We start from the raw sequence: 14,489 nt of genomic DNA, 5'->3' as shown, positions 1-14,489 counted from the left end.
TGAAGCTCACCCTAAGCCAGTCACTATATCTCCACCCTCCCAGGCTTGGCCAGTTGTACAGATGGGTAGGCCAACTCCCTCAATGTTGGAAAATATTAACTTGCCATAAAAGAGAAGTGAGAGTCCATACTGGTTCATCAATCCTATGTTTTAATGCCATGTATTAAATACTCTTGAAGTGTCTGTTTCTACAGAGTTAGAACCTTGACAATCCATGCCAATTGATTGACTTACCTGATCACGGTCACCTGCAAAACAACAGCTTTTCATGGTACAGGAATTAAAGTAACCCTGGTTGTCAAACTGGAAGACAGGAAGGCGGGAGTGGATGTCATAAAGGACTGGTGGCAGCCGACGTCTGAGAGCAAGCAACTGGGTTCCATTGCTGTTGAACCGCACGCTCATAGCACTCTGAAGCGATAGATTCCCACCATACCGAAGCAAGGAACTAGGAAACAGGAAACCAAAAAGAATCAGATGGACTGCCACAATTTGGCTACTAAGAAGCATTTATCTACCCTCCTCATTTCACTACATGGCAGCAATAAAGATGGGGGGAGAATCTGTTCCATGAGCCACAGTTCTCTATTTGTAAAGTTCTGTCTATTACAGTCTGACATCATACAGTGGAATTTGTATGTGATTATATAAGACATCTTTTGGAGTCTAATTCTCTTCATGTTCCATTGGAAGTAGGTTCCAAGATGCTTACAGAACATCAGAGACTAACAATTTATTGTGGGAAAGACATTCACAGTTTGCCCACTTGGTGTATCAAAAGCAATGGGCTCTTGGGAGTGCATGTCATTTTTCCAGCCTTCATTACTACCCATTATTTCTTATCCCCCCCCCCAAATTATCTGTGGGTGCCTTAGACATTACTTGAATATGTGAAAGATCAAGTTAGGGCAAGGTATTCCATGTTAACAGTAACAGTGGATGCAATACAATTATACATGAAAAGTCACTCAGAATTCTGTTTGGAGGAAACTGACCTACAAAAGCCACAACTTTCTCACCTATCAGGAACTGCTCTTTGAGAGTAAAGAATCTGCAATTCTTCCAAGGATGAAATGTTTGCAGTTGAGAAGCCAGGAGAATTTCCTTCTTCATTGTCATTTGGACATTGCTAACCACCTCCCTCTATCCCAGCCATTTTCAACCACTGTGCTGTGGCACACTGGTGTGCTGTAAGTGGTCCACAGGTGTGCCACAGGAATTTGGGGGAAGGTCATTTATTAATAGGGCTACTGGAAGATGTGAGCCCCCACTGGCAGCATGGGTGTGCCTTGTCAATTATCAAAAACCTGATGGTGTGCCTTGACCATTTTAGTGACTGGTCAGTGTGCCATGAGATAAAAAGGTTGAGAATCAGTGCTCTATCCTTTTAAACCTCCCCTCAGTCTTTTCACACAATTTTTCCAGGAACAAAACAGAGACTCAATATGCCCCAGTCTATGTTGTTTGCTAGGTATTTGTCTTTGGCTACCAATCTCTTGGTTACTCCTTTATCATGTTGGATTATCACCTTTTAGCAGCAGCTTGGTCTGCAGATACCAGCAGGCAACAGTGTGTCATGACACCATGAAAAGCTTCACCTGCTGATGTTGGCAGGTCAAATTGCATACCTAGAAGGAGTGCAAGGCACTAAGTTTTGCAGGGAGCCTCACCATGGCATGCAAGCAGCCCCTCCCCCTCAGAGCCATTCCAGGCAGTGGGAGCAAAACTGAGGCAAGTTTCCTCTGTTTGCCTCTGCATTTGCCTCCATTTTGCTCCCACTGCCCAGAATGGCTCTGAGGGGGAGGGGCTGCCTTCATGCCACAGTGAGGCTCCCTGCAAAACTTAGTGCCTTGCACCCCCTCTTTTCTTATGTTCCAAGCTTGTTAACAATTTTCCCCCTTATTTCTATACCATCTGCATTTGATTGAAAATCATAGTTGCCAACTGATGATAAACCTACTTACTTAGGCTCTATTGGAAAGCTAAAACCCCTGACCAAGAATGGCATTTCTTTTCTAGAGCACCAATTGGATTACTGATGCTAAATGTCACGAGTCCCTTTTGCTCCACTTCAAGTCATGTACATTGGGAGGCAGGACAGTTATTCATGACACGGTAGCTTCTTAAATGTTAAGGCTGCATTAGTTATCATACTTCCCCCTATGCAGGGAGTACCTGATGCAAGATACATGAACCCTGAAAGACTGCAATGTAACTTCCCACATGTGTAAAAAGAACACAATAATATAGTATAATCCTGCAATACAATCTACACAAAGATTCACATTTTTTTGTCCTAGGCTAGGTTTTCCTCAACCAGTGGTATGAGTACCACTGGTGGTATTTGAGGTGGTGCCTGGTGGTACATGCGGGACCCCTGGACACTGCAATGCAACCAACAGTGGTAGGAGGCTTGGCTCAGTGGGAAGAGCTCCAAAGCATAGCTTCTGAGCTCAAAAAAGCCCTCCTGATCACCATGAGCCTCTCACTGGTGTTTGTCACATCACATCTGACTTGCAACCCAGAAGTAACTAGCAATGATGTCATCACCAGTTACTTTCAGTGGTACTTCCAATAGGTGGACTATGCAAAATGGTATGGTGGATGAGAAACAATGAGAAACCTGTCCTAGGATGAAATGTTCCTTGCTCTGAAGAACAACCTTGTTAGCTTCAATAAGTTTCTACTAGTAGCTGGGAGGCTTTAAAAGAGAGAAAACGACTAGTAGCCATTAGCTAATGGTCTCCTTTTCAGGAAAAATAGTTAAAATAGTTAAAAAGTTAAAATAGTGTCTTTTTCAGATAAATATAAAAAAGTTGTACTTCTGGTAAGTTTGTCATCTGAATGGATGGTTCATCCAAGGCCACAGGAGAAAAAAAAAACCTAACTACCAACAAGTGGGGGGGGGGGAAGAGGGACACTGAGTGTTTAAGAAGTCACCACAGCTGCATTAATGGAATTGATGAAGTTAAGTATCTTGATAAGAGACAAAAGTAGCCATGTAAGCTGTATGCTAGCCAATGGCTTTAGGAAATTACAGCCTATTGAGGGCTGAGGAAAGGAAGGGCAGACAGGAAACAGTGGGGAGTTGCCAGCACTGCTGTTTACAGTATAAACTAAAAGAAAAATGACCTTACAAGGAAGATGACTTAATGCCTGCAACACCTCAAAGAGAGCATGCACAACACACTACTGACTAGCCCATTTGTAAAGCCACAAATTCTCAGGATTTTTAAGGGTTCATTAAGGGCTTATGTGGAAGTGTAGCTTGGCAGCAAGTATAGCTTTCTTGAAATTCTCTCTCTCTCTCTCTCTCTCTCTCTAATACGACATAGAGGCAAAGAAGCTTGAAAGCACAAAACTTTTCATGAGGTCGGGTTGAACAAGAAAGCACTGGGGTGGGTGAGAAGAGAAAGAAAAGCATGTTGCAGGGCAGGAGCACAAAACCTGAGCCTGCAATGCAGGACTTTCAAAAAGCATTGGGGGTTATACATACTTCATTAGGGTAGTTGGTGAAAGGTGATCTCAGATTGCTCCCAAGACTACAGGGACAGAGAAGCAGCCAAGTTGTAGTCCCTTCATCAGCATTTGATACTTCCCCAGGGGGCCACAGACAGGATGGGAACAGCAGCCGGCCTATGGACCTTATTCTAGGTTGGCTTGCCATACAGGGCAGTTTACACCCCCCCCCCCCAAGAGTGAATGTAGATGTGCCTGCTTACAAGAGCTGGTGCTTTTTTCCTGGTGTGGGGAAGCTTGGATTCTCCCTGCAGTGGCAAACATAGCTGACTGTGAAAAAGCATAAGTCGTCCCCCCCCCCCCACCCATGCTTTAGGCAGACTTTCAATTTAGAAAGCTTTCAAGCACCTGATATACTTATGTGGTGACACTTAGTAGATAACAGGTCTCTAGGAGGGAGTATTGTTTGCCAGCTTTAAGAAAACAACTGACCATGGAATAGCTAGACTCTAGCTAGCCCAATCACAAGGTGCTCCCAAGATAGCTGAAAACAGCAAAGACTAATCATCATGCAGCTTAAAACCATCCAGAAGTTTATGTCTCTTACAGCAAGCAATGAACCTCAAGATACATCAAGCTTAAGTAGCATAAACTTTTAGGGTCAGCCTTTCTAGAAGGCAGTCTTGTACCCTTAAGAGGGGAGCTCACGTTTGTAAAATAAATGGTAACATTCATTAACATACAAGGGACAACAATTTAGTTCTATGCAGGCAACTTTCATTAAAGATCACTTGCAAAGATGAAGGCCTGAATCAGCTTCATGTGCATTTGTGGACACCATCTAGTGGCAGAGAAGCTTCATAACAATAACTCTACAAACCTGCATTTATCAAAAGGAAAATATTTCCAAACTCCTACCTACAGGATCTCTATTGGCATCAGCAATTCTCCTATTCTCTGCAATCACCTATTCTCTGGATTTATACATATATACACTTGGTGTTTCAGGGAGAGTGGTGCCAATGGAGGGCATACACAGTGGTGCCCCACTGAGACAATAGCATAGTTGCTTAGGGTAATGGTGTAAGAAAAGGGAGTAGCCTACACTGTAGTCCATGATTTGTCCTTGCTTACATTCTACCTGGGGAGGGCAGGCTTCTATGCACAGTCTGGATAATAATTTTGCACCCATTTCTCACCACTGTTCCATCCCCCTGATATTGTGGTGCAGAGGTTAGAACACAGTATCCTAAGCAACTATGCTATTGCCTTAATGGAGCACCATGTGTATATACTCTGTTGGCACTACTCTCCCTGAAATACAGAGAGAGAGAGACTATCAGTCTAGAGCAGTCATTTTCAACCACTGTGCCATGGCACACTGGTGTGCCGTGAGTGGTCCACAGCGTGCCACAGGAATTTGGGGGAAGATTATTAGTAGGGCCAATGGGGAAGTGAGCCCCACTGGCAGCTTGGTATGCCTTGTCAAGTGTCAAAAACCTGATGGTGTGCCGTGACAATTTTAGTGCCTTGTAAGTGTGCCATGAGATGAAAAAGGTTGAAAATCGCTGGTCTAGTGAATAGGTGTGGCTAGCACCAGTGGCGTAGCAAAGGGAGTGCAGGCGGTAGCAGTTGCACCAGGCATCAAGCTTTAGGAGGATAACAAGCTGAGCTTGACACTAGTGACCAAAATTGTGAAAATCTTGGTATGAATAATACCATCATATTATATATCATTAGAAAGGTAATTTAATGCAGAGTGCAATCAAACAACTGCACTGGAATATCTGCATTCTATCAAAAGTTATGGCCAATTAACCAGAAAATGAAAACACAACTGCCTTGTGGAACAAAAAGTGGATTTGCTTAACTCCAAATTGACCTATGAGACTGTTTGTTCTGAGTGCCAATGAGATGTTATTATGAAACAGCATGGAACCAAAAACTTTTTATTTACTTAATTAAGTTTGATTTTGTCATGCGCGGGGGGGGGGGGGGCTACAAAATGTTCTTTGATCCCAGGTTGTAGATAGATGCCTTAGCTATGCCACTGATTGGGGGGAGGTAGCAGAACAAGTGGGTGGTGAGCTGCTGGGGAGAGGAGGTGGGTTCCTCCCAATTTTCACTTTTTAAAAATCCCGGGTGTGATGTCACTTCCAAATGTGACATAACTTCTGGGGCAACATTTTGAGCTTCGCACCAGGATACACGATAATTAGCTACGCCACTGGCCAGCACTCTTTCTTTGCTGATGCCACTATAGATCCCATGGGGGTGCATATGTGTGGTGCCCTTGGGACATCTCTCCACAGTGCCTGTTCTGGGCTGCTCATTCCCAGTGGCCTGCTGGGGGCATCGTACTAGCACTGGCTACTCACTGGCTCTGTATCTACCCCAGTGCCTGCTCCATTCACCCTGGGAGTGCTTCTCTGGCTGCTGATGTTGGGGCTGGGTGGGCATGATGATTGGCTCCTTGGAAATCACACCAATGACACCTAGATGTCATGCCAATGTTAGGATGCTGCTCTGTGCATGACAGGCTGTGCTGCAGTTCCCATGGAGGCACTGCTGGAAAGGGCTGCACCAGCATTCCTAGGATGACTGCGCTAATGTGGCATTGCCTGCATGAACTTAGAATATGACAGACATCATGCTGACACCAGTGTGATGCTAGTATGGTGCCTGAACAGGAGCACCCACTTGAAAAAGTGCCTCTTAACAGTTAGCTAACCAGTTAGTTAACCAGTTAGCAGGGGCTTTTATTTAGCAGGGAGAGAGTAACTGGCCCACCTCACCCCAGCAGTGTCTTTTCTAGTGGCTGTCTGCTGGTGTTGCATCTTTTTAGATTGTGAGCCCTTTTGGGACAGGGAGCCATTAGATATTTGATTTTCTCTGTAAACCGCTTTGTGAACTTTTTGTTGAAAAGCGGTATATAAATACTGTTGTTGTTGTTGTTGAACAGGGTTGAGCCATAAGTACAGTATTTCAACAGAGGAAAGCAGAGCATCTTGTGTCTACCTTCCCATTTAGAACTATTAGTTCTTATGATCTTCAGGAGACAAACGAGACCAGTCATCTGGTTCAGAATACATGAGTTGCATTGGAAGTTGGCCTGTACCTGATCTGGTTGATGGTCCACAAGCTCTCCAGCTGAACCTGAATCCTCCCCACCACACCTACCTTTTTATGGTCATATCAAAGTGACTAACTCAGCCAAGCATGTCACTCCAGTACTACCTCCTTTGGGTGGGTTGCTTGCTCTCTAGGGACCATGTTCCTTAGAAGAGGAAACAAGACTAGCTGGGGTGGGAGTGGAGAAGGAACAGCCCTTGCACGCATGCGCACGCATGCACAGAGTTGAATGAATAGTTCGTTTGTCCACCAATGTCAAGTGATCAGTGGATGGCTGGAGAAGGCAGAGGGAAGTCACTTCTCTTCACCTTCCAGGCACAGAAGTGAGGGATGGGGAAGACCTAAGGGTCCTATCTGCCCTCAAGGCACTGTGCAAGAACACATGGTTGACTTCACAATCCACCACTAGTAATCATGACTAATTGTGCTACATTTTTACTAGTGCAACAGAAATTTTTAAATACACCAAAAAGCAATTCAGTTTATTTTTTAACCCAGAACAGCTCAACGCGTAGAACTTTTGAGCTAAAAGTGAGCTGCACGAAATTAAGAATTCAAACACCACAAAGTACACACAACACCCCCAAAATTTTAAGTACAGATAAACTAATAGTTTCCTTCTGAACGAAACCTGCTTCCCTGCTGCACTTCTTTTAAGACAGCAAGCAGCAGTCACGCAGAGAACCAGTGTAGCTGAAACAGTTTGCTTCATATTATTTAGTTTTATAACACATTATCGGAGAGAGAAAGTGCAATCATAAAGTGCCAAATTCCATTGTCAAACTGGAATTTACATCTCTGGTGTATAAAAAAATGCATAAGAAAGCACACTATAACTCCTACCTTTGAGGTTTTCGAATGTCCCAGAGTCCTACTCCTTCTTTCGAATTGGCAGTGGCAAGCAATCTGGGCTCTACAGGATTGAACATCACGCTATGGAAGGCTGATGGATAATTTGCCAAGCAGAATGGCTCTGTGGAAGAACAAAAATGAGACATGTTTGATGTCCAGCAGGCTGTGTTACCTTTCCCCAGCATTTAAAAACATGCATTAAAATAATTCAGGGTGCAGAAATAAGGTGCTTTGTCATGGGAAGATCCTGAAACTGCAATAAACCAGGGTAAAAAAGTTAATTAAGATCCGTGTTCTTTAAAACTTTTTATATACCTAAAGCATGTTCATAGCAACGCAATTTCTCAAAACATTACAAGTGTTCAACAGTCTGTCTAATTAAAACTAGATCAGCCTTTTCCAGATGTGGGTCATGAGACTGTGTGGGTTGCAGACTGGGCCCTCCCACCCACACTGCATGTCTGCATGGCTCTAAATAGGAGCCATTCTGGAAGCATTGGGTGGCCCTGGAGACTTGTTCTGGATTGTGTCTTGTCGGCAACACATTCTACTGGACCCCAAGGGCTGCAAAATGGCCCACAGAAGCCTCAGAAAGCAACTTCCAGTTTTCAGAGGCAACTTCTGGTTTGATGTACATCACATGCCAGCACGATTACCATCAGGGTAAACCTCCAAATGGGTGGACATGTGTATGGGGGGTGTTGGACATGGGTGGGATGAGGAGCCAATGACATTAGTCGTATCCTAAACCCACTCCAGATGACAGACACAACCCAAACATTGGCAAAATTCTACACCAATGTTAGAGCTGGTGCAGGAGTTTAAACAACCATATGAAAGAACAGGGAAGGAAACAAAAACACCAGAAGATTTTCACATAGCAGTGGTGCAGACTACAAGTGAAGAACACAGCATGCTTGGCAGCAATGTCCAGCTGCTTCCCTGTGGGATTGCCAACCTACAGGGTCCCTGCTGCTTGCAAACTCCATGACAGAGAACTAACTGGTGTAGCCAGTTTTCACTGAGATTTGTTATTGGCTGTCTGCTGGATAAATGGCAGAGGCACAGGAGCCCTGCTACACTGAGATCACTGGCAAACCCACTTGTGTGTTTCTCTTTCAGATGCTGCTCTATCTCTGAGACTGTGCAATAAAAACTTTGACTAGATTGCATTTATTGTCTCTTAGGAATTCTGCCACCCCACCCTAATTGTTTTACCTTGGCTAGCCTCAAGGTGGGACTCTGCAGGAGAGGGAGGAGGGGCCTCTGCCACCAGGATTAGGGTCTGCAGGCTCCAGTGTGTGTGTGTGGGGGGGGGGGGTAAGCTCCTTATCCATCATGGATCACCAAGTACCATGATTTGAAACAATTGGAAAAAGGGTTCCTCCCAGCTAGGAGACTCTCCTACAGGGACCCAGCCCTTACCATTGAGAGACTTATTTCACACGGCTATCCTCGTCCAAAGAGCTAGCTCGGGCAAGGATCTGCTTCCCTTCATCTCCTGCAGTTGAAAAATCATTTTTTTAAAGTATGTTCGCATCACTGGCATAAGAACTCCAGGTGCTGCAATTCCTATAAGTTCTCTGCCTTTGCCTCCTTGATATGTGCATCATGGTAGCTCCTGCAGAGGGAGGTGCTGTGGCATCTGTGTATCATGTCATTGAATCATCTGCCCATTGTTGGCAACAATGGCTGTCACTAAATTACTCATTCCTAGGGGCCTTAAGGGGGGGCATTATCCCAATGATAGCCACTCATTGGTCCTGTGCCCACTAGTGATTGCTGCTTGGTTCACCCTGGCAGTGTTTCCCTGGCTGCCATAGTTGGGTAGTTTACAGCGATTGGCTCCTTGAATGTAGGGCTGACATCAGGTCAACCTCTCATGATGGATGTCCATGATGTGCTAGGATATACCAGCATCCATGGCAAGTTACTAGGTGGACTGCACCAGTGTGGAGACTTGGGCTCTTGCTTCCTCCCCACCCCCCATTTTGTGCTGGGCAGGCTTAGGATATGATTGACATCATGCAAACATTGCAATGATATCAGCACAATTTCAGCATAGGTTTGCAACTAACTCCTGTAGGATTCAACCTGGAGATCCATCTTCTTGATAAGGGAGACTACAAGACTCTTGGGAGTAGACAAATGGGAAGAAATACTGCATACATTCACCTACAAGTCGATCTCACAGATAAGTTGAGGGTAGGTTTTGAGCAAAAATCATGGAATTTTCTATGACCCTCGGATAAGTCGGGGGTTAAACTTAGGGGGGTATCCGAGTATAGTTTTGATTGATTTTACCCAAGGCCAGATCCTGAAAAATAACCTACCACTAATTGTTACCAAAGAACTGTACAGTAATTTAATAAAAACATAATAAAAATGTATCTTATTATCTTTTACTCTTTTAAAATTCTGGTCTTCACCACCTTTTTGTAAACACTATCCGTGCACTGTAAACAACATACCAGTAGAACAGTGGTTCCCAACCTGGGATTCATGTACTCCCAGGGGCACTCAACAGGACCTTTAGGGGTACTTGAAAAAGAATGGCATAATGGCAGAAAAAGGCAGGTCGTGCTCCAGAATGTTTTGTAGGGCCAGCAAGGTAGGAAGGAAGGTAGCTAGTTGGCTGTGAAAGCCCCACCAATAGCTAGTTTTTGGTCATTGATTCATCTATGAATCAGTGTTTGAAAATCATCACAGTAAAAAAGCTGAAATGTAATATGGAAAGTGATCAATCACCCAGAATTTCTCAGCACACCTCTGGTGCTAAACAGTGCAAAGGCAGAGTCTTCTGTTCTTCAAACAGATAAAAAGAGAAAACACTGTGATAAATACATGAAGTCTGGGCTTTCATAGAGAGGAGATGAGGGCTTGTATTCTTAATTACAAACATTTTGCCAATATGAAGAGTACAATTTATGGAAATGGGCTGCCAAGGGAAATGCAAGTGAAAAAGGTTGGGAATCCATGAATCAAATCCACCTTTAAGGTGTCTGGTGTGTTAAGCCAGAAGCTCTACATACAACATACAACATACAACCCATAACACATAACTGAAAGTGTGCAATTCAATTCACAGCAGAGAGATGCAGCTGCATAATTTGCAACCCTTTTTACTCAGAAGTAGACCCACTGCTTTCCATGGGTGTTATTCTTAAGTAATGGTGCACTGAATTGTAGCCTGGGACTTTGCTTCAATTGGAAAGGAGGATCCTATCCTGGTGCTGAAAAAAACAGATCTCTGCTAAATGCAAAACAGAACCAGGCTGCAATAGCAATTGCAAAATGGAACAGAGGAGAATAAAAGGTTAACCTTGGCTGGAATTTCCCAGCAAAGTTATGAAAGAAACTAATCTCTGCATTGCTTCTAATGACCCACTTGAGCAAGAAACTAAACTTTTCAGAGTTGAAAAGCTCTGCCCTCTGATTGACCCGGAGATGAGGCAAAGTGATAATTTAAGCTTGATTACTTGGCAAAAATTTTATGTACTATAGGTGAGTATCTATGGTAATTCTCTTATTAGATTAGATGTTCACATACAGGAGCTTTTACCTGCTGTGTAGAGTTCAGTATTGTTTGGTATGTCATGACATTTACAGTAACATTCATGTTAAAATCAGCAAGTTCCTCATCTTGCCCACATAAATAAGTTGATCCAAGATCCACCAGCATGCAATACACATCTCCATTAAATGAACACTTTTAACAGACTCTGCTAGTTTATCTGCTAGCCAGTCACTTATTACAATACGAAAAAATTGAGGGAATTGGATGTAAATAATTCCACTCTTTTCTGTGCAGGAGATCAGAGCTAATATAAGAACATAAGAACATAAGAACAGCCCCACTGGATCAGGCCATAGGCCCACCTAGTCCAGCTTCCTGTATCTCACAGCGGCCCACCAAATGCCCCAGGGAGCACACCAGATAACAAGAGACCTCATCCTGGTGCTCTCCCCTACATCTGGCATTCTGACTTAACCCATTCCTAAAATCAGGAGGTTGCGCATAGACATCATGGCTTGTACCCCATAATGGATTTTTCCTCCAGAAACTCGTCCAATCCCCTTTTAAAGGCGTCTAGGCTAGACGCCAGCACCACATCCTGTGGCAAGGAGTTCCACAGACCGACCACGCGCTGAGTAAAGAAATATTTTCTTTTGTCTGTCCTAACCCGCCCAACACTCAATTTTAGTGGATGTCCCCTGGTTCTGGTATTATGTGAGAGTGTAAAGAGCATCTCCCGATCAATTCTGTCCATCCCCTGCATAATTTTGTATGTCTCAATCATGTCCCCCCTCAAGCGTCTCTTTTCTAGGCTGAAGAGGCCCAAACACCGTAGCCTTTCCTCATAAGGAAGGTGCCCCAGCCTCGTAATCATCTTAGTCGCTCTCTTTTGCACCTTTTCCATTTCCACTATGTCTTTTTTGAGATGCGGCGACCAGAACTGGACACAATACTCCAGGTGTGGCCTTACCATCGATTTGTACAACGGCATTATAATACTAACCGTTTTGTTCTCAATACCTTTCCTAATGATCCCAAGCATAGAATTGGCCTTCTTCACTGCCACCGCACATTGGGTCGACACTTTCATCGACCTGTCCACCACCACCCCAAGATCTCTCTCCTGATCTGTCACAGACAGCTCAGAACCCATCAGCCTATATCTAAAGTTTTGATTTTTTGCCCCAATGTGCATGACTTTACACTTACTGACATTGAAGCGCATCTGCCATTTTGCTGCCCATTCTGCCAGTCTGGAGAGATCCTTCTGGAGCTCCTCACAATCACTTCTGGTCTTTACCACTCAGAAAAGTTTGGTGTCGTCTGCAAACTTAGCCACTTCACTGCTCAACCCTGTCTCCAGGTCATTTATGAAGAGGTTGAAAAGCACCGGTCCCAGGACAGATCCTTGGGGCACACCGCTTTTCACCTCTCTCCATTGTGAAAATTGCCCATTGACACCCACTCTCTGCTTCCTGGCCTCCAACCAGTTCTCAATCCACGAGAGGACCTGTTCTCTAATTCCCTGACTGTGGAGTTTTTTCAGTAGCCTTTGGTGAGGGACCGTGTCAAACGCCTTCTGAAAGTCCAGATATATAATGTCCACGGGTTCTCCCGCATCCACATGCCTGTTGACCTTTTCAAAGAATTCTATAAGGTTTGTGAGGCAAGACTTACCCTTACAGAAGCCATGCTGACTCTTCCTCAGCAAGGCCTGTTCGTCTATGTGTTTTGTGATCCTATCTTTGATGAGGCATTCCACCATCTTACCTGGTATGGATGTTAGGCTGACCGGCCTATAGTTTCCCGGGTCCCCCCTCTTTCCCTTTTTAAAAATAGGCATGACATTTGCTATCCTCCAATCTTCTGGCACTGTGGCCGTTTTGAGGGACAAGTTGCATACCTTAGTCAAGAGATCTGCAACTTCATTCTTCAATTCCTTAATAACCCTTGGGTGTATGCCATCAGGGCCCGGTGACTTATTGATCTTTAATTTATCAATGAGGTCTGAAACATCTTCTCTTTTAACCTCTATCTGACTTAACTCCTCGGTTAGGAGGGGCCGTTTGGGCAGCGGTATCTGCCCGAGGTCTTCTGCCGTGAAGACAGATGCAAAGAACTCATTTAATTTCTCTGCCATCTCTAAGTCTCCTTTTATCTCCCCTTTCCCTCCCTCACCATCCAGAGGGCCAACTGCTTCTCTGGCGGGTTTCCTGCTTCTAACATATTTGAAGAAGCTTTTATTATTCCCCTTAATGTTGCTGGCCATGCGTTCCTCATAGTCTCGCTTGGCCTCCCCTATCACCTTCTTACATTTCTTTTGCCACAGTTTATGTTCCTTTTTATTCTCTTCATTAGGGCAAGACTTCCATTTACGGAAGGAAGCTTCCTTGCCCTTCACAGCCTCTCTAACTTGGCTGGTTAGCCATGCGGGCACTCTCCTGGATTTAGTGGAACCCTTCTTTCTTTGCGGTATACACCTCTGCTGGGCCTCTATTACTGTTGTTTTAAGCAGCCTCCATGCACTCTGGAGAGACTGGACTCTTTTTACCCTCCCTTTCAACCTCCTTCTAACCAGCCTCCTCATTTGAGGGAAGTCCGCCCGTCGGAAGTCAAGGGTTTTTGTTAGAGATTTGCCTGGTATTCTTCCCCCAACGTGCACGTCAAAACGGATCGCAGCATGATCACTGTTCCCCAATGGCTCAGTAACGTTTACATCTCTAACCAGGTCCTGCGTACTGCACAAAATTAAATCCAGAGTCACCTGTCCTCTGGTGGGCTCCGTGACTAACTGCTCTAAGCCACAGTCATTTAGCACGTCAAGAAATCCGGTTTCCTTATCGTGACCAGAACACAAATTGACCCAGTCAATATGAGGATAATTGAAGTCCCCCATGATTACAACCCTGTCCCTCCTTGTCACCTCCCTGATCTGTTTCCTCATTTCAAGATCCCCATCAGATTTCTGGTCTGGAGGACGATAGCACGCCCCCAGTATTACATCGCTGCACAAGCCTGGTAATTTAACCCACAGAGATTCTACGGTGGAGTCGGACCCACCTTCAATCTCTACTTTGCTGGATTCTATCCCTTCCTTAACATAAAGGGCCATCCCACCTCCAACACGCCCCTGCCTGTCCCTCCTGTAGAGTTTATAGCCCGGGATTGCGGTATCCCACTGATTCTCCGCATTCCACCAGGTTTCCGTTATGCCCACTATGTCAATATTTTCCCTTGTCACCAGACATTCCAGTTCTCCCACCTTTGCTCGTAGACTTCGGGCATTCGCATAAAAGCATTTATACACGGAATGCCCCAGGATGGGCTGCTTATTCGCTCCTTTGTCCCCGCATCCTCTCATTGTGCCAAACCGTCTATCACATCCCATCACCCTACCTTTCCCAATTTCTTCTCCTACCCTGCCTTTGTCTTGTTGTTCTCTAACCTCCCCATCCTCATCCCATAGGGATGAGGAGTCCCGAACCGGATGCCCCTCGGCTCCTGTCGGCCTTCCCCCAGGGATCAGTTT

The 14,489-nt window shown here is 44.8% G+C and overlaps 1 protein-coding gene across 1 annotated transcript in view; it reads right to left on the bottom strand.

The window, feature by feature from the left end:
• Nucleotides 1-14,489, bottom strand: part of DCAF5 (DDB1 and CUL4 associated factor 5) — a 54,777-nt gene that overhangs the window by 15,605 nt on the left and 24,683 nt on the right. Inside the window, exons 5-6 of the mRNA XM_066631500.1 lie at nucleotides 7,435-7,564; nucleotides 235-448 (exon numbers count right to left, since the gene is read on the bottom strand). Of these exons, the coding sequence (XP_066487597.1) occupies nucleotides 235-448; nucleotides 7,435-7,564 (344 nt within the window). The remainder of the gene's footprint in view (nucleotides 1-234; nucleotides 449-7,434; nucleotides 7,565-14,489) is intronic.

This window comes from Tiliqua scincoides, chromosome 1, assembly GCF_035046505.1.
Source record: "Tiliqua scincoides isolate rTilSci1 chromosome 1, rTilSci1.hap2, whole genome shotgun sequence".
In the NCBI taxonomy this organism is placed as follows: domain Eukaryota; kingdom Metazoa; phylum Chordata; class Lepidosauria; order Squamata; family Scincidae; genus Tiliqua; species Tiliqua scincoides.
Note: the sequence above shows the minus strand (reverse complement) of the source record. Positions and strands in the feature narration are given on the sequence as shown.